At 39.7% G+C, this 22876-nt stretch overlaps 1 protein-coding gene and 1 long non-coding RNA gene across 14 annotated transcripts in view; one reads left to right on the top strand and one right to left on the bottom strand.

Moving 5' to 3' along the window:
- Positions 1-22876, bottom strand: part of LOC102120361 (uncharacterized) — a 65612-nt gene that overhangs the window by 12489 nt on the left and 30247 nt on the right. The gene's annotated exons all lie outside the window — the stretch shown is intronic.
- ADGRG2 (adhesion G protein-coupled receptor G2) overlaps positions 1-22876 on the top strand; it is a 134810-nt gene that overhangs the window by 86508 nt on the left and 25426 nt on the right. For 4 of the 13 annotated variants that reach the window (XM_065538043.2, XM_074028987.1, XM_015443470.4 and 1 more), the window contains 7 exons: positions 7941-7994; positions 10781-10836; positions 11743-11798; positions 13024-13063; positions 13519-13556; positions 15787-15881; positions 17353-17419. In XM_065538043.2, coding sequence (XP_065394115.1) covers positions 7941-7994; positions 10781-10836; positions 11743-11798; positions 13024-13063; positions 13519-13556; positions 15787-15881; positions 17353-17419 — 406 coding nt within the window. Of the gene's footprint in view, positions 1-1623; positions 1672-1769; positions 1794-3312; positions 3349-5330; positions 5373-7940; positions 7995-10780; positions 10837-11742; positions 11799-13023; positions 13064-13518; positions 13557-15786; positions 15882-17352; positions 17420-22876 lie in introns of all 13 variants that reach the window. The other 9 variants (XM_015443471.4, XM_005593111.5, XM_065538041.2 and 6 more) reach the window with 6 other exon arrangements.

Genomic DNA, 22876 nt, shown 5'->3' with positions numbered 1-22876 from the left:
GATAAAACATGCTCATGTTCACACATTCTCTGGAGCCAGACGACTGGAGTTGTAATTTGGCCACCACCTTCCTGCCTTCATTGCTAGCTGTGTGGTTTTGGGCTACTTCCTTTAACCGTTCCATGCCTCAGTTTCCTCTCCTGTAAATTGGGGAGAATAATAGTACCTGCTCGTGGGGTAGTTGTGAAGATGGAATGAGATAACACATGTGCCAGGCACAGTGTAAACCCTTGGTAAGTAGTAACTATTATTTTTATAAGTTTTTGAGTAATGGGGCAAAGATTCAAACCCAGGACTGCAGGCCTCCAAAGTCCAAGCTCTTTTGATCTCGCCAATTTGCCTCCTAGTTGTTAAGCTTCTAGGGCACAATGAACCACTATATTTTTCTTCCAGCAGAATAGTCCTCAGCAAACTGAATCATGGTGATATCTGCAAAACCTTGTTTGCATAGAATAGGGAATGGGGCTCTGGGGGGACACACTGGGTCTAGTCACAGCCTGGGTTCTAGGTGCCCTGGGAGAGAGCAGTGCACACTGGAAGGTAAGAGCCAGTGTAGCATCAAGGGATGGATGGGCAGCCATGCCCAGCGGTCTCTTCTTTGCACAGTGTCGTCATTCATCAACATTCACAAGAATTAATAGTCATTCCTTAAAAACTAGTTGTGGCCAATTATTTTGTTCTGTCCCAAGAGCAAAAAGGATTCTGTATCTACGCTTTGAATCTTATTGCTCAGGAACTGTCTTACTTCTCAAGAAATATCCTTGGTAATTTAAGAAATAAATAAATGTAGTAAATGACAAAATATGGAAACAATAATGTGGACAGACCGTTTGTGTGTGTTTCAGCCAACACATGAGCAGTCTAAAACAGGCCAGCCAAAGTGCCTTGACGCACCCAAATTTTGTCCATACCAGCTGAAAATCAGGCTCCCTACTGCAAAACTTACTTTAGTTATAAAATGTTTGTGTTTGCTTTTCCCATGTTTAGGTAGAGGTCAAGCCATTGGATCTTTTAAATATTTAAATATGTAAAATGTATGTAGTAGATTGACTTCTTAGCTTAAGTGGAGTCATTCCACAGGAAATTTATCACTTGATTAATTGCCTTAATAGCAGCCATATTTTAAAATAACTTGCCAGGAAATCTGGTTAGGTAGTACAGTATTGAGTGGTAGCAATTTTTTTAATCCTAAATTTGCTGTGGGAAGATTTGCTAGGCATCATTATAACAGAATGGCACCAGCGTGCCAATATATTTCATGATTGTAATTCAGCAAGATATTTAAAATGTTTTCTAGAATGCTCTGGCTGAAAAAATTTTAAAGTAGTATTTCTTGTATTTTGGTCTGGTTCCTAATCTTATTTCTATAATATTCCATAAGTAGTTAGCAAGCTTTGTGGTCAGGGGTCTCAGGTTCACTCATCTTGGGTTCTTTTTCTACAATTCTCTGATTAAATTTTATACTCACTGAGCGCTTATGGGACATGCAGATTTAACTACATCTTGGTCTGCTAGTGTGTTTTCTACTTCTTTTCATAATTATATCTCAAAAGTTTTAATTCTTTAAAATTTGACAAATAATTGTTTCAAAGTATTTATTTAATTTTTTTTTTTCTCCTGCAGCTAAATTATCTGTTGTCAGTTTTGCCCCCTCCTCCAGTGGTACTCCAGGCAAGATTTTGAAAAAATATAAACCTAGATTTAGTCCAATTTGTTAAAGTTTTGTTTTAATTATATCTTTGTATTGTTTTTCTCCTCGGGACAAAAAGAGGTTGAAACAACAAGCCTCAATGGTAAGAATTTTTCTGAAGCAAGTGAAAATTGATAACCTTTAATATGAATATAAGTGTAATGAATGGTGTTGAAGGTTTCCATTTCTAAATTATTTCTGAATACATCGAGTAGTTTCAAATAACCCAAAACAAAAACCCAAAACAAAACTTGTCAACCCTGGAGAGTGACCTAAACTTTCTGGTTAAATGATAACATTCTTACAGTCATGGAGGGAAGAGAGCCGTCCACCACTCTAATTGTTAGCTTAAAAAGAAAAGAAATATCGATCACATTTTGAATTCTCCATTCCTTTGCTGTCCAACACAATGCCAACAAGTTTTACATGACAGATTGTTTAAATGTGAAAAGCACATCCAGTAATTCAATATGATTCAGCATGGATTTGGAGGCACAGCATGTTCAAAGATAGCCTTTTTACAGATGATTTGATCAATTTTTAAATAGTATGAAATGGAAAAAAAATGGCTTCCCCATCATGCTAGAGAAAAGGGCAAAGAAGTGGGCTGTATTCAAAGCACGGGGGCAGAGCGGTACATTCTGTTCCCTCCAATAAGTGAACAGAATGGGTAGACAGCCTTCCTTCCATCTTATTGTGATGAAACCCCAACACTTTTCACAAGCCCTTGGTTAAAATCAAATCTCACCATGTGGTTGGTGGTTAAGGAACTAAACAATCATAGATGCAGCTCATACTAATTGAAACTGGTTTAAATTCATATTTGGCCCAATGGGAAGGGACGGATGTTATCATTTTTATGTGCAGTTACCTCTCACAGTGAAAATAATATCTTCAATTTAGCTTTGGTGCAGTTTTTGGATCCCATTGTGTGTGTGTGTGTGTGTGTGTGTGTGTGTGTGTGTGTGTGTGTACCGTGTTTTAAGTATGATCATGTAATAAATGCCTTTTGGTTTTTTCCTAAAATTTCATCCAGAATGATAAATTCTAGAATGATTTGGATTTAAAGAAATGCCAATAGAATAGATTTTAAATTGGATTTTAAATCAAACAGGATCCAAATGAGATTTTCTTAAAAGTTAGTCGAATATAATGGTCATTTACTCCAAATTTAAACTAGAATTATTTTAAATTGCTTTATAAGAATGTACCGCTGGTAAAAATGTATTATACATCCACAGGTCTATATGTTAAAATCAGTATTAATGTTGGAAATATCATATCCCTTAGGGACTTTCATTATAATAGAAAAAAAAGGGACAAAATAGTAAACAACATAGATGAGTTTATTCAAATCTAATGGTTACGGAAGTGTTGCTAAGTGTTTAGACATGTAACTTGCATTTGAATCAATGAACATTTGCTCAGGAATTGTCTCCAGGGGTTGGAGAATGGAGTAATGAGACGATGGGTAGCAAAAACATTTAGTAGTGTCAGTTGGCTTTTGCAAAACTAACTTCTCCCAGATTTGGGGAAAAGGGAAATGTTTAAGGAACCTTGGAAGACACACATGTTTATAAACCATGCCAGTAGTTATGCTAATTTTTATAATTTTATTTCAGATGTTTCTTTAAGCTTACCCCCTTTAAACAAAACAGGTAATATCAAGTGATTTCTAAATGTAATAGCTTCTTCTGCAGCCTCTTGAGTTTCTTGCTTGTGCGGTCTACTGGGTTACTAAAGAGTTTTCTTTTGTCTCCTTGCCCTCTTTCCTGTGCCTTCAACCACTGATTTATGACCCCTTTTACTTTGACATTGAACTATAATTCTGTCACCACACTCCCAAACCTCCAAACGATAGCCATAGCACTCCATTTAAAATAGCATGTATTATTTTTGTGATTATAATAGTGATACATATTAGCTCATAAAAATGGAGAATGTAGAGAAATACAAAGAAGAAAACACAAATCTTCTTTAATGTTACTTTCCTAAGACTATGACTGTTAACAATTTGGTCTATGTCCATTCAGTATCATTTATACATCTATTTATATACATATACTCTTATATCCTTTGCAAAATAGTCATAATTTACATAGATTTTTGTATCTTGCCCTTTTGACTTAATATTACATTAGAAGTATCTTCCAGTGTCCCTTACTATTATGACTTGATAATATTCCATTTTGTACCATATGTTGAACTTTAAAGTTGTTTCTATCTTTTTAATAGAAGTTATTGCAATGAACATTCTGGTGCCAACATCTTTGCATTCATTTCTTATTTCTGTAGGATACATTCCAGGGATTACAATATGCAAGGATTGCATTCTAAGGGTCAGCAGTAAGACTATTGTAAGACCCTTGATACTACTGCTCAGTTACCTTCTAGAAAGGTTGTGCCCAGCGACATTCCTGTCTGCAGTGGATGCGAATGTCTGTGTCACTGTACCTTTGCTGAGACTGTATCATATATTATTAAATCTTTCTCTCAACTCTTAGGTTTTATTTTTCATTCATGATTATTAGTGAAGTTAAACATTTTTACCCCAGAGCACTTTAGTTACCAAAACCAGAAGTTCATTTCACAGTTGTATTTTGTTTGCTCTGAAAAGGAAACTGTCAGGGCAAACAAAATAATATATTTAAAAGATTCTTAATGACAATGTGAAATGCTATCAGCCTTCATAATTACCACCCACCATTGCTCATGGGCCACACATTGAAACCTGACAGTTTCAGAAACCTCATTTGTGTGTCTTTGTTACTGATGAGTTTCTGCCAGGATAACATCATCATTCTTAAGAGTGTCTCCAATCTCTGAGCTTGGCCTTTTCTTCAGAATTTGCCCATTCACCCTAGGTGACAGAGCTTCGATGCAAATCTATGCCCTGAACACAGCCTCTTTCCATTGGCCATTTTTATAGCAAAGATTTCTGTGCCCAGTTCTCCATCATCTGGGGAATGAACCATGAGCTCTGTCCCCAAAATGTGTTTGGAAGACATTTCTAAAGTTTGCTCCTTCGGGGCATGTTAATATTTGCCTGTGAGTCACGCACTTTGAACAGTCCTGGTTCTGCTGTGGGCATGTTATGTGACTGTATATAGGTGGATGATCTCGACTTCTCTGAGAATAGCATTCTCCATCGATACAATGGGGATAGTATTATGTTAACTCCTAAAGCAAGACACTTGATTGTATAATAGCAATACTTTACATCCCATGTGTACTGTTTCACATTAATTTTTATTCTGAATCTCCTGCCCTCTACAATCTATCAACTGAAGGTCCCGATAGTGGCTTAATTCTACATATCTGAAGTGTAAGTGCACATCATTTGTCTTGCAGCAGTGCATGGAAACTAAAGTAGAATTACACAAGCAGTGGGATGTGTAATGGGTGTGATCTAACTGTGTAAACATGGAACTCCAACTCCCAGACTCACCCTGTGCCAATGCTATAGGATCCGTGGATGCGGTTCCTGTTCATTCTGTTGCTGAGATGACTGATAGTGTCTTAAAGGTGTCAACAGTGTGACTTTTTTTTTTTAGCACTTCACTAAAATGATACTCATGGCAAATTGTTTTTAAAAAACAAGCAACAATTATTCTCTAATATTTAAGTTGTTTCTTTGCAGAAAAAACTAAAATCACTATAGTAAAAACCTTCAATGCATCAGGTATGACTTATTATCAATATCAAGACTTTCTTTTTTTATAACTAAAGTAAAATTAAACAAATGGCTGGTGTTTATAATTTCTTTCTCTTTTTTCTAATCTTTTCAAGATAAAATCTGATCTTAATGAATAGATGTGTATGCACTGGGTACCTGAAATTGTTCTAGGTGTTTGGGGCTATATAATAATGATCAGACACAGAGCCCACCCTCAAGAATCTTCTAGTCTATGGGTGGAGACAAGGCAAACAAATAGATAACTAACATGAACATGCATGCAGATAAAGGCAATGATTATACAAGTATTACTGACATGGTTAAGAGGCATAGGAGTAGAGGGAGATGCAATTAATGAAAAAGTTAGAGGAATGAACCTCAAATTTTGTTTTTCCTGAGACAAGGTCTCACTCAGTGGCCCAGGCTACAGTGCAGTGGCACAATCATAGCTCACTGCAGCCTCAACCTCCTTGGCTCAGGCGATCCTACCACCTCCGCCTCCTGAGTAGCTGGGACTGCAGGCTTGTGCCATCAAGCCCTGCTAATTTTTGTATTTTTTGTAGAAACAGGATTTTGCCACATTGCCCGGGCTGGTCTCAAACTCCTGGGCTCAAGTGATCTGCCTGCCTCAGCCTCCCAGAGTGCTAAGATTACAGGCCTGAGTCACTGCACCTGGCCAAATTCTTTTTAAATCCAAGAAAATGTGTACTTTTTAAGTTTCTGATACAAGACTACACACACAAGACATGCTTGACAAAGGCTTGATTTCAAGTAGGGGTTGGCAAACTATCACCAATGGGCCAAATCGGGCTCACTGCCTGTTTTTGTGAATAAAGTTTTATTGGAACACTACTATGCCCCTTTGCTTACATATTCTCTATAGCTATTTTTCTGCTGCATAAAACATGAGTAGTTGCAACAGAGACCATACGACCACAAAGCTTAAATATTTACTATCTGACCCTTTAGAAAGTTTTCTCACTCATGATTTAAGGAATGACCTGTGGCCATGTACATAAAGGAGATTACAGATGAGAACCCTAGCAATAGGAAAAACAAATTATCAGTATGAATGAGCAGCAAGAAGACACACATCACTGGAAATGGAGGTGCAGCTAAAATTTAGAAAAAGATAGATGATCGAATGAAAAGTTTAGTAAGTAATACAGCAATGGTTTAAAGGACATTTAAAGCATAACTACCCATTATAGAATCTATACATTCTATATTTGCATAGTATATATGTTACAGTGAGTTCTATCTATAAGCAAGTATATTTGCTTATAGACAGAAGAAGAAATGAAATCTTTCTCTTTTGGTGTGGGTAACACTGCTTTGGAACAATATAAAAATCTACAGATCTGGTAATTTGGGGTACCTAAATTTAATTTGCTCACAAAATCAAAACTCATAGCTATAGGCGTCTTCGCTAAAGCATGATGCCTATATATCAATAAATCACACTAGTAGAAACCATATCACATGCACTAACTCAAATTATAATTTTAATTTGTACCCAAACTAGTTTTCTCATAGAAATGAACTAAGGATTCCTAATGTGCAATGGAAAGAAACTAGCAATTGGGCATTGCATACATAATTCTGACCAAACAAGACCTAACAAGGAGACATAAATATTTCTTAATATAACAAGTTTTTCCCTTGGCAGTTGGTTTAATACATTATCAGCATTTGCTCCTCCCGTATACTATGGATCTCTGATGCTTTGCCAAAAGGATGCAATTAATAAAGGAAGGCTTTTTAGAGAAGTAAACCTTGAGTTCTTTTCAAATTGAAGAAGAGATATACTTCTCCTCTCACCAAAGGAGAAAGTGTTTCTCAGGTTAATACGTATAAAGTTTTGGTTCTGATGCTCATTTTATCTCCCAGTCATCTCTGTCTCCTTTGTATGCCTGTGTGGTCTGTTGTCCTGGTCATCACTCCATTTTGCCCTCACTAATACATAAATTTAAAAATGCTTTTATTTACTGGCTAATATCATCCACTAGATTGTAAGCTCCTTGAGGGCAGGATCTATATCTGGAAACTCCCAAAGCCTGTAGAATATGGTTAATGCTCAGCAAATATGTTTTGAATTTTGTAGATTTGCCCATGAAACAATATTATGACATTAATGTGATTTCATACATACATTTGCATAAAGAGCTAGGATTAACATTAGAGTGTTCATAGACTCTCCTACCTAGGAAAAGAAGGAGGATCTATGATTAAGGGCCATCCATTTAAAGTCTCTACTTGGTTTGTGTTCATGGTGCTCTGTTTATACTGAACAGGAGAGGGATTAATTGGGAAGGAGACAAAAATTTTAGGGAGGAGTTGAGGGTCAGATATTGACATACTAAAGATTAGTAAAGAATTAAGTTCCATAGCTGACCAACCAACAAATGAAAACTCATTTCTTTAGTCTTTGTGGAATTCATCCAGCCAATTAAATCCAGCTTATAATATTGCTGGTCCACATTTGATGCCTACATTTATGAATTCTCTTGACATTGCAGCACATAAACACAGGCATTGACATGCTTAACCGGCTGGGTTGTGTTTTCTTTGCAGGCGTCAAACTCCAGAGAAATATCTGCAATTTGTCATCTATTTGCAATGACTCAGGTTAGTTCTTGTGTACATTATACATTACCAGATAAATTTCCTCCATAGAGATAAATGGTTTGCTTTCTTTTCTTTTGAGTATGTGGTATGTGCCTCTTGGATCTGCTTCTTTTCATGCCACCTGGCTACTAGGAGTCCCTAATAAAAACAAAACAAATTTTATATCTGGCTGAAATTATCTTCCCGTTGCCTAGTGAGAAGATGGATTAACTTCCTTAATATGAGACATAAAGCTCTATAATAAATATTTTTCATTATAGTTTTAAATCCATAACTAATACCCTTAGAATTAATTCATGAACATAATTAATAAAGACATTAATAATTATTGAAAGTCACTTCTTATATAGAAATCTGTCAAGCTTTTCCATAGGGCCTTAAGTATTAGAGCTTAGAAACAGGATAACGTCTTGCTAAGAATAAACAGATCAGCCTGTTGAATGTTGAAAACTCATGTACACCTAGTTTAAGTGGATGCTAATTCCAGCAGTGTCCATAGTGTATTTTGCCATCTCTAACTAAGACCATTTGCTATTTTTAAAAATTGAGATGGAAATCTCTTGAGAACATGCTATTTTTGAAATGGGAATATTTTCCCTTCTGCCATGGGCCAGACGGAATAAAACAACAACTTTTCTCACCTTGGTTTGGCTCCCTGGGCTCCCTTTCTTGTTAAAACCAATGAAAACAAATATGAAAAACAGAAAAATATGGTGTGGCAGGTCAGAATTGGCCAGAGATCATGAGAAGTGAGAAGAGGAAGTTAACTAGGTATTTTATGATATGAAAGTCTTATTGTGATTATAGTAATAAGCAATCATTACAGGAATGTTTTCTTTATTCCATGCCTTTTAACAGTTTAATAATTTGTGTGAAAAACATAGGTAACAATTTCAAGTAAAATAAGGTTGGATAAATTAGAAAACAAGAAAACATCCTATTAAAAAAATGTTTCATAAACACTTTCTATTGTGTGAATACAAGATTTGCTTATTTTTCTGCTGATACTACATTCTAGGTAGAATATAGGAGGAAAATATTAGCTGGTTTTGATTAAAGAAAACAAAGTGTTGGATACATTTCATTTTCGTATATCGTATAACCCTCTTCTCTTTTCCTCCTCCTTCTCTCCCTACTCTCTGAGTCTTCCGTTTACCGAATTCCCCATAATGTCATTATTTTTGTGCTTCATTTATGTTTTGGGCTGGTGACTAATGTCTAGTTCAGTGTTGTGTCTACATGATGTTTGATAACTGTTTGAAAATTGAACATGTAGTTTAAAAAAAAAAAACTGGTCATCTTGAATAGCAGATGCCAGAAAGCTGGTTGGAGTAATGTTTTCCCCAATTAAGGGACCGAATTGACCATTGGTTTTAGTGTCGGTGAAAACAACCTCATCAGGGTTTTTGGCACCAGAAACCCCATGGTACCCTGCCAGAAACTAGAAACCTTCACTTCTTGCAGGTTCCAATCTGGGTTCATTAAGGAAAATGGAGGCTGACGAAGAAAATGGGAGCTGACCAAGAGTCAGGCTGACAGTCAGAAGGTGGTGGCTTCCTGGTTGCTCTGCTACCACTGTGCTCCCGGCACGTTTATGAAACTCAACATTCATTCAATAAGAATGTGAGGCAGAGATGTTGTGGGTGTTGGCACACACGTACACAAACACACAATTTAAATAATCATTTAAAAGCTAAGATTTAAAAAAATGGATAAGTAATTCTATGCAGATATCAAATATCTTTTAATAATTACATACTGTATGAATTGAAATTTCAGTATCGATATGTGGAAACTGAGGTTCTCAGTAGAAGAGTTGCTGAAATAGATCATGTCAAACACTGGTCTAGTGCTTTCTTGGCCATTTTTAAGCAGGAATCAGTTGTTGTACTTTGGGGTACAATAAAAGATGATGAGAAGAGGAGGCCTTCTAGCTCAGGGGTTGGCAAACTATCAGCCATAGTCCAAATATGGCCTGTTTTTGTAAATAAAGTTTTATTGGAACACAGCCCATGCCTGTTCATTTATGTATTGTCTATGGCTGCTTTCACGCTACAATGGCAGAGTTGGGTAGTTATAACATAGACCATATGGCCTGCAAACCCTCAAATATTGACTACTTGCTCAATCACCAAAAACATTGGCTGAGCTCTGGCTCTAGTTTATGTGATATCCTTTGCCCTATTGCTCACAAGGCCAGTTTGGGGTTCCTATAGATCAAGCTTGTTCAACCGCGGCCCATGGGCCACATGGGGCCCAGGACAGCTTTGAATGTGGCCCAACACAAACTCGTAAACTTTCATAAAACATTATGAGATTTATGCATGGCCTTTTTTTTTTTTTTTTTTTTTTTTTTTTTTTTTTTTTTAGCTCATCAGTTGTCGTCGTTAGTGTATTTTATATGTGGCCCAAGACAATTCTTCTTTCAATGTGGCCCAGGGAAGCCAAAAGATTGGACACCCCTGCATATAGATTATGAAGTGCACACCATGTCTTTCTGTTTAGGAGTCTCTATTTTATTTGTTTCCAGATAGAGTCAAAGGCCCCAGGAATAAAATTTCTTAACAAGGGGGCAAGTTTTCTCTTTCTGAATTCCCACATAAAATTTACAGTTCATATTTTCTGAAAATTACGTTGATAATATTTGAGTAACTTACTGACAGAGTAACTGTGAATAAAAACAATTTGATGAAACCTTATAATTTGATAATCTTTTTGTATGTGGTATTAATCCTCAAGCTATGAAGATACAAGTCTCAAATATCTTTTTGAAATTTTATTTTTAGCATTTTTTAGAGGTGAGATCATGTTTCAATATGATAGAGAAAGCACCATTCCCCAGGTAAGTTTTAAAGATTTTTCTTACTGCAATCTTAAAAGGCAAATTCACATGTATTTAAACATTTGTTTGAGGTTCAGATTATTTGTGATATTTGGTATATTTATTGTTATGACCAAATTTAAATAAAATATGTTAATTGAGTCCCTAGCTTTATAGAGAGGGCTTTAATTCATAATAATCATGGTATTTTGTTAATAACTATATTTTAGTTTTCAATAGGCTTGCTGCTGAATAAGAATGTTAAGATGATGCAGTTCTACTGCCAGTTAAAATTTTAAATTATATTAGAAACTCCTAGCAACAAGAAATATATGTATTGAATCTAAGAATAATATTGTGAATGTGATTCTCTTCGCCCCATGGGGGATTCTGATGCAGTGGTATCAACCTTCCCAAACCCTAGATTGGTTCAGAGGATCCCAGCCAAATGTGGTTCATTCATTCAATGACTATTTCTGAGTACCTACTATGTGCCAGGCAATGAACTGGTTACTAGAAATACAGCGATGGCTGCTATCAAGTTTTCCTTTTTACATTGGGGTCTGTTAACTTAGATCCAGGACCTTTTGTGACAACAGTGTTAATAGTGTTCTTTGAGGGGAACTCTTGAAATGAAGAAAGACAGAAATCAGCACATCAGAGTTGCTGACTTAGAATATTTTTTAAAGAAAACATAAAACAAAAACAGGCTCAGCCAATACGGATTAACTTTTGAGAACCACTTTTTGCCCTCCCTTTTTTATAAAACTGCAACTTGATCATTAGATAGACAATGTTCCTTGCATTTAGGATTCAGTCTTTGGGGTATAGTTATTTGAGTGGCTGATAAAACTGAAGAACAACTTATTGTTAGAGAGTGAAAAAACAGTGTTTGTTATATTCTTAATGATTTTGTGCTTCTAACAGAATCAACATATAACAAATGGCACCTTAACTGGAGTCCTGTCTCTAAGTGAATTAAAGTGAGTAATCTGCCGTTGGATTTGAAACTTCAGACATCAACTACGGAAGGATACTTTTTGAGTCATATTTGCTATTGAAAACTGAGAATGGGAAAGAGACCAGCCCAAAGGTTATAGAGCCAACTGATTCTTAACTTCCTTGCAGATTAACCATAATCACATCAACTATTATCCCCATGAGGATCGTTGATGCTCTGAAGTTATATAACAGCTTCATTTGAATTAGCATTTGAGTTTTAATGATTTGGTATCCAGCATGGTTGAAAGAGGAGTCCAAGGTGGGACTCCAAATATATGATTTGTTGATGCTTTCATGAAGCATCAGTGATTCATAAGTCAGAGAAAAGTCTTTGTTAAGTAGACCCAGGCTTACAAGGACAAGCACAGACAATGAGAAATGCATTACAAACAGATGCCCCTTGCCCAGGTGCAGTGGCTCACCCCTGTAATCCCAGCACTTTGGGAGGCCAAGGCAGGTGGATCACCTGAAGTCAGGAGTTCAAGACCAGCCTGGCAAATATGGTGAAACCCCATCTCTACTAAAAATACAAAAATTAGCTGGGCATGGTGGCGGGCGCCTGTAATCCCAGCTACTCGGGAATCTAGTTAAAGAATTCATCCCTGTTTGAGAACTACCGCCTTTGAGTGAATTCTTTTACTAGATTCCTCTCATCCCAACTTCATGTGAAGCTCTGCCACTTTGAAGAAATGAAAGCGTGGTTGGAGTGCGATTGGAGGAGAGGAATGAGAGAATTTCCTAAGGGGGAGTTGTGAGGAAGGGAAGGCAGCGTTGGAGAGGGCCAGAGAGGGCAGGACCAGGTCAGTGGGAGACAGGGTGAGGAAGAAATCAGAGGCACAGGGTCCCCAGGGTAAGTGGCCTGCCCCTCTCAGAAATTTTTGCCTGGGGCCAGCTTTCCCTCTGACCCTCTGCCAGAAGAAACTGCCTGAGGTTGTAGTAGCCTCATGAATAACAAAATTGTCCAATCATAATTTATATCTCACTTTTGGCTAGAACTGACATAGCTCCCGTCTGGTTGGTTTCCCTTGTCATATAAATAATTTATTTTCTTGCCACATAGGACTCTCTTATACTCTCTGTTTCTTCAAAGTGAACACCGTAAGCAACGTATACCATGTGCTTGATTTAATTGCTAAAATCTAACATGTTTTGAATTTAATATCACTAATGATCTCCTTAATGTCAATTTCTCTCATTTTGTTACAGACGCTCAGAGCTCAACAAAACCCTGCAAACCCTAAGTGAGGTAATCATAGTGCACCCTGTAGCTTGTTTAAAATTATTGTTATGATTTGGGGGAAAGCACAGGGTTCTGCATTCCTGGGAGATATGTATTCAAATTCTTCCAAATTTTTTGTGTAAGAGAATGAATGGACTAGTTTTTTTATTCCAAAAATCAGAACTGGAAGTAATGGGTAGACATTACAAGGAGGTAGATTTTCCTTCATGTAACACCAAGAGTTTCTTAAAATATAAACTCCAGGAAAATGAGCTTCCTTGTGTAACAGTGACCTCACGGAGATTGTATGGCCTGAAAAGCGTTGATGATATGCCGGGAATCTGATAGGAATGTGAAATGGACAATCCCTAAGGGCTCTCATGATTCTAAAATTATTTGATTAGCCTTGGGTCTTCTTTTCTGATATTTCCAACTGCCCAAAGTAACATATATGTCTATACATGTTTTTTGTTTTGTTTCAGACTTATTTTATAATGTGTGCTACAGCAGAGGCCCAAAGGTCAGTCATTTTTAATACTTTCATAAATATCATTTCTCCATTTATGAGAAATAAAGTATTAAGGAGTCTTAGTTAAATTGCAAATGCAAAGGGGGTCCTCTAAAATAAATACATATTAATGACATTTTGGATTTAAATATTTTTATTTTTCCAAACACTGATCACTCTGTCATATCTGTCTTCTCATTTCTTTCCAAGCACAGAGAGATGTGTAGTATCGGGCCATTTACCTCTGGTTCCACAAGGCTAAGGGTCATCAGTGTCCTTAGCCCCGAGGGCCACCAATATAACCAAGAAATGGCTCCCAGTGGTCCAGGCAGGGTGAAGGCCAGACCAAAAAGAGGGAATATAACATGGAGCTTGGGAAAAGAAGGAAAGAGGAGGAAGGAAAAGATTGGAAAGAAAGAGAAAAGAACATGGCTGGGTGTGGTGGCTCACGCCTGTAATCCCAGCACTTTGGGAGGCTGAGGTGGGCAGATTACTTGAGGTCAGGGGTTCGAGAACAACCTGGCCAACATGGCGAAACCTCATCTCTACTAAAAATACAAAAATTAGCCAGGCATGGTGGCGGGCGCCTGTAATCCCAGCTACTCAGGAGGCTGAGACACAAAAATCACGTAAGCCTGGGAGGCAGAGGTTGCAGTGAGCCAAGATTGCACCATTGCACTCCAGCATGGGTGACAGAGTGAGACTTTGTCTGAAAAAAAGTTTTAAAAAGAAAGGGAAAAGAACAAATTAAGAAGCACATGCAGGCAGGGGTGAATCAGAGGTTGTCCAACAATTATTTGGGGTTGCACAGATTATCATTTTGAATTGTGTCCATTGGCTATCCTGGCTGTGTAAACCGATGGCTTATAGGGCAATATTCTCACTATCTGAACCCCGAGCCTTCTGTGACAGTCAAAGTCCTAGAAAATGAGAGTTTCTACTCATTAAACTATTCATTGGTACAAATAAGGGCAAGTCTTCTGTGAAATTGTATTCCCTATCCACTGTACATATTTCGTTCATTTCACTGACCTGTTTTTCATTATTGCAACATTAATTTTCTTTCACCTAAACCAAGGCTAAAGTAGAAAGAAACAGAGAGAATGTCTTCAATTCTTAGCTATCTGATAATCTAGATAGAATTTCCAGAATTTTATTTTATTTTATTTTTATTTTTTATTTTTTAGACAGAGTCTCACTCTGTTGCCCTGACTGGAGTGCAGTGGCACAATATCGGCTCACTGCAACCTCCACCTCCCAGGTTCAAATGATTCTCCCTGCCCCAGCCTCCTGAGTAGCTAGGATTACAGGCACCCGCCACCACACCTGGCTAATTTTTGTATTTTTAGTAGAGACAGGTTTTCAGCATGTTGGCCAGGCTGGTCTCAAAATCCTGGACTCAAGTGATCCGCCCGCCTCGGCCTCCCAAAGTGCTGGGATTACAGGTGTGAGCCATCACACCTGGCCCCAGAAAGATTTTGGATTTGAAAGATCCTGATGTGGCTGGGTGCAATGGCTCACGCTTGTAATCCCAGCACTTTGGGAGACCGAGGTGGGCAGATCACCTGAGGTCAGGAGTTTGAGACTAGCCTGGCCAACATGGCAAAACCCCATCTCTAATGAAAACACAAAAATTAGTGTGGTGTGGTGATGCACGGCTGTAATCCCAGCTACTCAGGAGGCTGAGGGAGGAGAATCGCTTGAACCTGGAAGGCAGGGAGGTTGCGGTGAGCTGAGATCACGCCACTGCACTCCAACCTGGGCAACAGGGCGCGACTCTGTCTAAAACAAAAAAAGATCTTGATGTTCATCTAGACTGTCATGTGAAAGGCCTCCCATGATGGAAACTCAGACGTTTATAGACACCAGGCAAGTGGCCAGCTAGTGTTTGGGGGGTGAGATTAAAGGTGTCAAGGTGCCTGCTTGTCTCTGCAACCAAGTTTCACCCCTGCCTGTTCATTGTGTAGGCAGGCAAAATGAGCCAGCACCTGTGTGTGGTCAGAGAGTTTCTGGTTTGCAACATCTGTGAATGTGAACCTCCATAAATGTCTCTTAATATAAAGTCTTTTTGGGTAAAATTCAGACCGTGGTAAATGGGTACTTACAAGCTTATTGGGGTGACATCACAAGTTAACAGTATCAGTGTCCCCTTTCCTCACTCTAAGTTTGCAAAAGCAATTACAAACATGTAGGTAGGTTTCCCATTCAGTAACATTCTGGTTATGTATATTTCTCTTTACAGCACATTAAATTGTACATTCACAATAAAACTGAATAATACAATGAATGCATGTGCTGTAATAGCTGCTTTGGAAAGAGTAAAGATTCGACCGATGGGTAAGTTGTCTATTATTGCTATTATTGCTGCATTAATCTTCATGTGGCTTTTAATGTGTTATTTTTCTAATTGAAAATGTAATTAATAAATTTACATATGTTACAGCTTTCTGTTTTGACTCCTTTGTCCTTGCGCAATTTCTCTTTTTTTTTTTTTTTTTTTTTTTTTTTTTTTTGAGGCAGGGTCTCAGTCTGTCACCAGGCTCAGTGACACAATCATAGCTCACTGCAGCCTCTACTTCCCAGATTCAGGTGATCCTCCTACCTTAGCCTCCTGAGTAGCTGGGACTACAGGCATGCACCACCACACCCAACTAATTTTAACATTTTTAATAGAGATGAAGTCTCCTTATGTTGCCCAGGTTGTTCTTGAACTCCTTGGCTCAAGTGATCCTCCTGCCTTGACCTCCCAAAGTGCTGGGATGACAGGCATGAGCCACCATGCCTGTCCATTGGGCAATTTTTAAAGAGCCCTAGAAGGTTATTTTTCCTGCTTGCTAATAAAGTTTTTTATTTTATTTTATTTTACTTTAAGTTTTGTGATACATGTGCAGAACGTGCAGGTTTGTTACATAGGTATACATGTGCCATGGTGGTTTGCTGCACCCATCAACCCGTCACCTAGGTTTTAAGCCCCACATGCATTAGGTGTTTGTCCTAATGCTCTCCCTTCCCGCTAATAAAGTTTTAATATGTCTTATTTGATAATATGATAAACCCTGCTGAGAAGGAGAATTCTTTTTGGAGTGTTCAATGGATTGCTACTGGGATATGTCCACTTTTTTAATTGACAAGCAAAAATTTTACATATTTGTGGTGTACAATGTGATGTTTTGCTATACATCGCGAAATGGCTATATCAACTATTTAACATTTGCATTACCTCACATACCTATCATTTTTTGTGGTAAGAACATTTAAGATCTCTCTTTTCAAGCATACAACACATTCTTATTAACTGTAGTCATCATGTTGTACAATAGATCTCTTTTATTCCTCCTGCCTAACTGAAATTTTGTGTCCTTTGTCCAATATCTCCCCAATCCCTCCACCTCTGACCCCCCAGTAAACAGCATTTCACTCTTTGTTTCTATGAGTTTGACTTTTTAGATTCCACATCTGAGTGAGATCATGCGGTATTTGTCTTTCTGTACCTGGCTTATTTCACTTAACATCCTGTCCTCTAAGATGTGTTTACTTGTGAATTCCTCTTAGGAGTTACTGAAGAGTGATTAGTATGGCATGCATATAACCCCCCAAAAAATCAATAAATATTTTTGAGCACTACTATGTATACAGTATATAATTGTCAATATAACGGCGTCCAATCTATTTTACCACCTGTTTTAGACAATTGCTCTTTTAAATGCAGGCAGTGTAGGAACCATGATACTTAATGGTTCTGAGCTGCCACCTTGCTTTGTTCTTGACCGTGCATTTTTCTTGTTCCTTTTCCTTTTGTCTCCCCTAGAACACTGCTGCTGTTCTGTCAGGACACCCTGCCCTTCCTCCCCAGAAGAGTTGGAAAAGCTTCAGTGGTATGTAACAAACATACTGACCCTTCTCTTTAAAAAAAAAGAAAAAATCACCATGCTAGCTCAGGAGTTTTAGAATTTGGGGAGTAAAGAAGGCTTTCAGTTTCAGGGAAAATGCAGTTCTCTGCAGCATGAAGTAAATTTCCACTTGGACGGTTGCCTTAAACCAGTGGTTTGAAATCTTAGCTGCACATTAGAACCACCTGAGGAGCATTAAAAACACTGACTCCCAAGGCTCACCAACTAAATGTTTTGTCATTTAAAAAATACGTTTGACAGTCTGATACGTGAGAAATGGTATCTCAGTGTTACTTTAATCAACATTTCTCTTACTAAGGCAGAGTCTGAACTTTTTTTCATATACTTGGGGGCCATTTTGTATCTTTTTGTGAATTACATGTACATGTCTTTTCTGTACTTTTTCTTTTTTTTTTTTTTTGAGATGGAGTCTCGCTCTGTCACCCAGGCTAGAGCGCAGTGGCCGGATCTCAGCTCACTGCAAACTCCGCCTCCCGGGTTTACGCCATTCTCCTGCCTCAGCCTCTGGAGGAGCTGGGACTACAGGCGCCCGCCATCTGGCCGGGCTAGTTTTTGTATTTTGTAGTAGAGACGGGGTTTCACCGGGTTAGCCAGGATGGTCTTTCTAATTGATATATGATCCATTATTTAAGAGTACTTTAGCCAGGCGCAGTGGTTCACGCCTGTAATCCCAGCACTTTGGGAGGCCAAGGCGGGTGGGTCATGAGGTCAGGAGATCGAGACCATCCTGGCTAACCTGGTGAAACCCCGTCTCTACTAAAAATACAAAAACAAAATTAGCCAGGCGTGGCAGCAGGCACCTATAGTCCCAGCTACTCAGGAGGCTGAGGCAGGAGAGTGGTGTGAACCTGGGAGGCATAGCTTGCAGTGAGCCGAGGTCGCATCACTGTACTCCAGCCTGGGCGAAAGTGCGAGACTCTGTCTCAAAAAAAAAAAACCAGTACTTTACATATTGTGCATATTAGCTCTTTATAAGCATATCTATGGTATATGTTGCAAATATTTTCTCCCAGTATTTTAGTTGTCTTTTGACTTTATCATGTTTTCTGTCATGCAAATTTTGAAACAATTTTATGTAGTTAAATATGAAAAAGTTCATCTTTTCCCCAGTGATCCGAGATGTCACCTTTGTCATATACTAAATTTTGATAGGCATTTGGGTCTAATCTGGATGTTAGATGTTAACAGTGGCGACCAAGCTACATGGGAGGTATACAGAACTGTTTGTATTGTTTTTATAGTATTTCTGTAAGCCTAAAATTAGTTCCAATAAAAAGTTAAAAAAAATACTGATTCCCAGTCACCAGGCTCAGAGATTCTGATTTAATTGGTCTAGGATATAGCTTAGGCATTAAGGCCCTTCTGCACCAGGCACAGTAGCTCACGCCTATAATCTCAGCACTTTGGAAGGCCCAGGTGGGAGAACTGCTTGAACTCAGAAGTTCAAGATCAGCCTGGGCGAGATCTCGTTTCTACTAAAAATTGGGGGGGGAAAAAAAAAAGCTGGGCATCGTGACACGTGCCTGTAGTCTGAGGTGGGAGAATCACTTGAGCCCAGGAACTCAAGGCTGCAGTGAGCTATGTTCATTCCTCGGCACTCCAGCCTGGGCAACAGAGCAATACCCTGTCTCAAAAATAAATAAATAAATAAAAATATAAGCCCTGCTGGCGATTCTAATGTGCAACGAGAGTTGAGAATTGATGCCTTAAAATCATTGCTCCAATGGAGGGAAAATGGGAGATGGGTGCTCCAAAATAGCAAAAGACTCTGAAAGTCACACATGATGTGACCACAGGTGTGTAGAAATATACATAGAAAAAAACAGGAAGGACATGAATGAAAATGTTCACTGTGATTCCCCATGAATGACCTGCCTGCTGGCATTATGAGTTTTGCTTTGTTTTGTTTTTTTACTTTTTCTTTTATTTCTTACTTTGCAGCATTTTCTATATTCTTCTACAATCAGATAAAAATTGTATTTGGAAAAAAAGGACTTTTTAAAAAATCTGTGTAGCTTCTCAGATGGGAGGAGAAGGCTAAGTGTAGCCTGTCTGCCCTTTGTGGGCCAGATTTCTGAGATATACTAATATTAAAACATTGGGCCTTGAGGAACAGGTAAAAGTCTTTAGTTAAGGATTTGTAGCAGCATTTTCTGCAATAAAAAGTAAAGAGTAACATGCCCCTTTCAGCTTCACATGCCTCATTAAGCTGGAGCATTGAGCCCCATTTGGGGGATAGAGTTTCTGGAAGCATTGGGATCTGATCAGAAGAGCATCCCTCTTTTGAGGCAGCCCCACTGACCCCTAGTGGCTGCCCATTCAGAGAGTGGTTAAGAAGAAGAAACAGGAATAGAAAAGGGGTCAGGATGTGAAACTGATGTCCAGCTAGGGCTCAGTCATTAACTAGCTGTGTATCCGTGTTCAAGAGCAGATGCTTTTTAACCTTCAGAGTCTCAGGTCAAATGAAGAAGTGAGTTAGAGCTCTGTAAAATTAGGAAATGGACTGGATCAGCACTTCTCAAAGATCACCGTGCACATCCATCACTCAGGATCTTGTTAAAATGCAGATTCCGATCCAGTAAGGCCTGGGCCTGAGACTCCACATTTCTGACAAGCTCTCCAGGTGAAGCCAGTGTTGCTGGTTCATGGACCCCACTTTGAGCACCGAGGGTCTATATACAGACTGTAGAGCAGTGCCAGTGGTTCTCAATCCTGGCCGCATGTTGAAATCCTCTGGAGTGTTTTAAAAAACATCAATGCAGCCGGGCATGGTGGCTCACGCCTATAATCTCAGCCCTTTGGGAGGCGTAGGTGGGAGGATTGCTTGAGGCCAGGAGTTCACAACCAGCCAGGGCAACATAGTGAGACCCTGTCTCTACAAACAGTTTTTAAAAATTAGCTGGGCAGGGTGATGTACACCTGTAGTCCCAGCTACTTGGGAGACCGAGGCAGGAGGGATCACTTGAGCCTGGGGAGTAGAGGCTGCAGTGAGTCATGATCATGTCACTGCATTCCAGCCTGGGTGATAAAGCAAGACCCCGTCTCTGAATGAATGAATGAATGAATGAATGAATGAATGAATTTTAAAAATACACAGATGCCTGCCTCCCACCCTTAGAGATTGGTCTAGGATGCAGCCTGGGCTTCCTGGTTTTTAAAAACTCCTGGGTGGGGTGATTCTAATGCGCAGCCAAGTTCGAGAACCACTGGGTCAGAATTAGATGCCCACTCAGGGTCTTTCTAATATGTTGGTTCTTAAGTTTAACTGTACATTAGAAATACCTGGGGTATTTTTAAAACATACTGATGTGTCAAAGTGGCCTTCTGGGGTGCTGGAAATGCTCTGTTTTGATCTAGGTGGTGATTATATATAAAATTCGTCAAGCTCTAAATGTAAGATTAGTACACCTTATGCAGGCTACACCGCAGTAAAGAAGCACATTAAAATGACGTGCATTAAAATGGGCACCTGCGCCCACCGCCAGAGGTTCCAGGTCAGCTGGTTTGGAGTGGGAGCCCAGGCATTGGTGCCAAGGTGCTCTGAGGGGTTCAGATGTGCTGCTGGCATTGCCCACCACTGCTCTGCCACTTCCCTGTGTGCCTCACAGTGGATGGAGGGCTCCGACTAGCATAAGTGACAGGAGTAGAAGGCAACCTCTTCACAGTTGAGCCCAGTGAATGGGAGCCTGTGTTGGGGGTCTACCTTCTGCAGGCTCCCAGATAAGCTGAAGAAAATTTAATGTACACTTTGCAAAGCACCTTTACCCCAACTTGGCCAGGTGGGTTGCTACAGTGTACAGCTTAGGGAATGGAGTCTGAGAGATGTTGGGTAAATTGTCCACAGGAGTAGTGAGAGCTGGAGCCCAAGTGAAGGTTGTTTGTTTGTTTGTATGTTTGTTTCTGAGACAGAGTTTCACTCTTTCACCCAGGCTGGAGTGCAGTGGTACAATCTTGGCTCACTGCAACCTCCGCTACCCGGGTTCAAGCGATTCTCCTGCCTCAGCCTCTCGAGTAGCTGGGATTATAGGCACCCACCACCACGCCTGGCTAATTTTTGTATTTTTAGTAGAGACGGGGTTTCGCCATGTTAGCCAGGCTGTTCTGGAACTCCTGACCTCAGGTGATCCACCTGTTTCGGCCTCCCAAAGTGCTGGGATTACAGGCATGAGCCACCGCGCCCGGCCAAGTCTAGGCTTTTTGACTCATGACGTTTCTGACTGTCTGACACCCCTTTATCCTCACTGCCCCAAACCTCAGGGGATGCAGGGAGGCCTATGGCCAAGTGACCAGCCAGACTGGACCAAGCAGGCTTTTCTTTTTATAGATGTGAATTGCTTTAGGCCCCTTGACCTAATATTCCTCCCTCTTCTCACCCTAGAGAAGCTCTAAGAACACATTCTCATTGGTGTTCTAAGTGTCCATCTAAAACTAGATCGATCAGAGGCTTCCCTGGGCAAATATTCCCTGGGTAATAATTTGTTGCTCCTCCTCTAGTTGTTCCTCCCGAGGTCTCTCAAGACTGACAGATCTTGTGCCAGAGAGTAGGTGACGACTTCTCCACCTTTGATGCCCAGGAAAATCGCCAGAGAGTTTAGAAAATACACATGCCCCATCCCAAGACCAGCTGAATCAAACACAGAGGAGTAGGCCACAGAAATCTATATACATATATGTTTTAAAAAGTGTTCTGGCCCAGGCACAGTGGTTCACGCCTGTAGTCCCAGCACTTTGGGAGGCCGAGGTGGGCAGATCACTGGAGGTCAGGAGTTCGAGACCAGCTTGGCCAACACAGCGAAACCCCATCTCTACTAAAAATACAAAAAGTAGCCAGGCGTGGTGGCGGTTGCCTGTAGTCCCAGCTACTCGGGAGGCTGAGGCAAGAGAATCACTTGAACCCAGGAGGCAGAGGTTGCAGTGAGCCAAAATCATGCCACTGTACCCCAGCCTGGGTGACAAGAGTGAGACTCCATCTCAAAAAAAAAAAAAAACAATGTTCTGGGTAGTTCTCATGCACAGCCAAGGTTGAGAACCACTGAACTAAAGGAACCTTGAAGACATAGCTGATGTAGAAGCTGGGGACCACCCCTTTTGCCCTAGCTTGATTCATTGTTTTCATTCAACCAACATTTCTTGGTCAGTTACCATGGGTCAGCTACCACTATGCCAGGCTATAGCAGTGTAAAGTTGATTAAGATAGATTCCTAGTATATGAAAATCAGTTGGGTCACGAGGCATTTCACAGTTCCCCTCCCCCGGGAGCACAGAGAAGATCCCCTCAATTGAGTGACCATGAGACGTAGAGCCACAGAGCAGCAGTGAACTGGGGAGTCACAGAAGAGCATCTCTTCTTGCTCATTCCTGTCCCAGGAAGTAGGTGGTAGAAGTGGGCAGGGGCTGGGGGCTAGTGGCAGGTGCACAGAG

The sequence above is a fragment of the Macaca fascicularis genome, chromosome X, assembly GCF_037993035.2.
Source record: "Macaca fascicularis isolate 582-1 chromosome X, T2T-MFA8v1.1".
Classification (NCBI taxonomy): domain Eukaryota; kingdom Metazoa; phylum Chordata; class Mammalia; order Primates; family Cercopithecidae; genus Macaca; species Macaca fascicularis.
The sequence above is the reverse complement of the archived record's forward strand: the minus strand, read 5'-3'. Positions and strand labels throughout refer to the sequence as shown.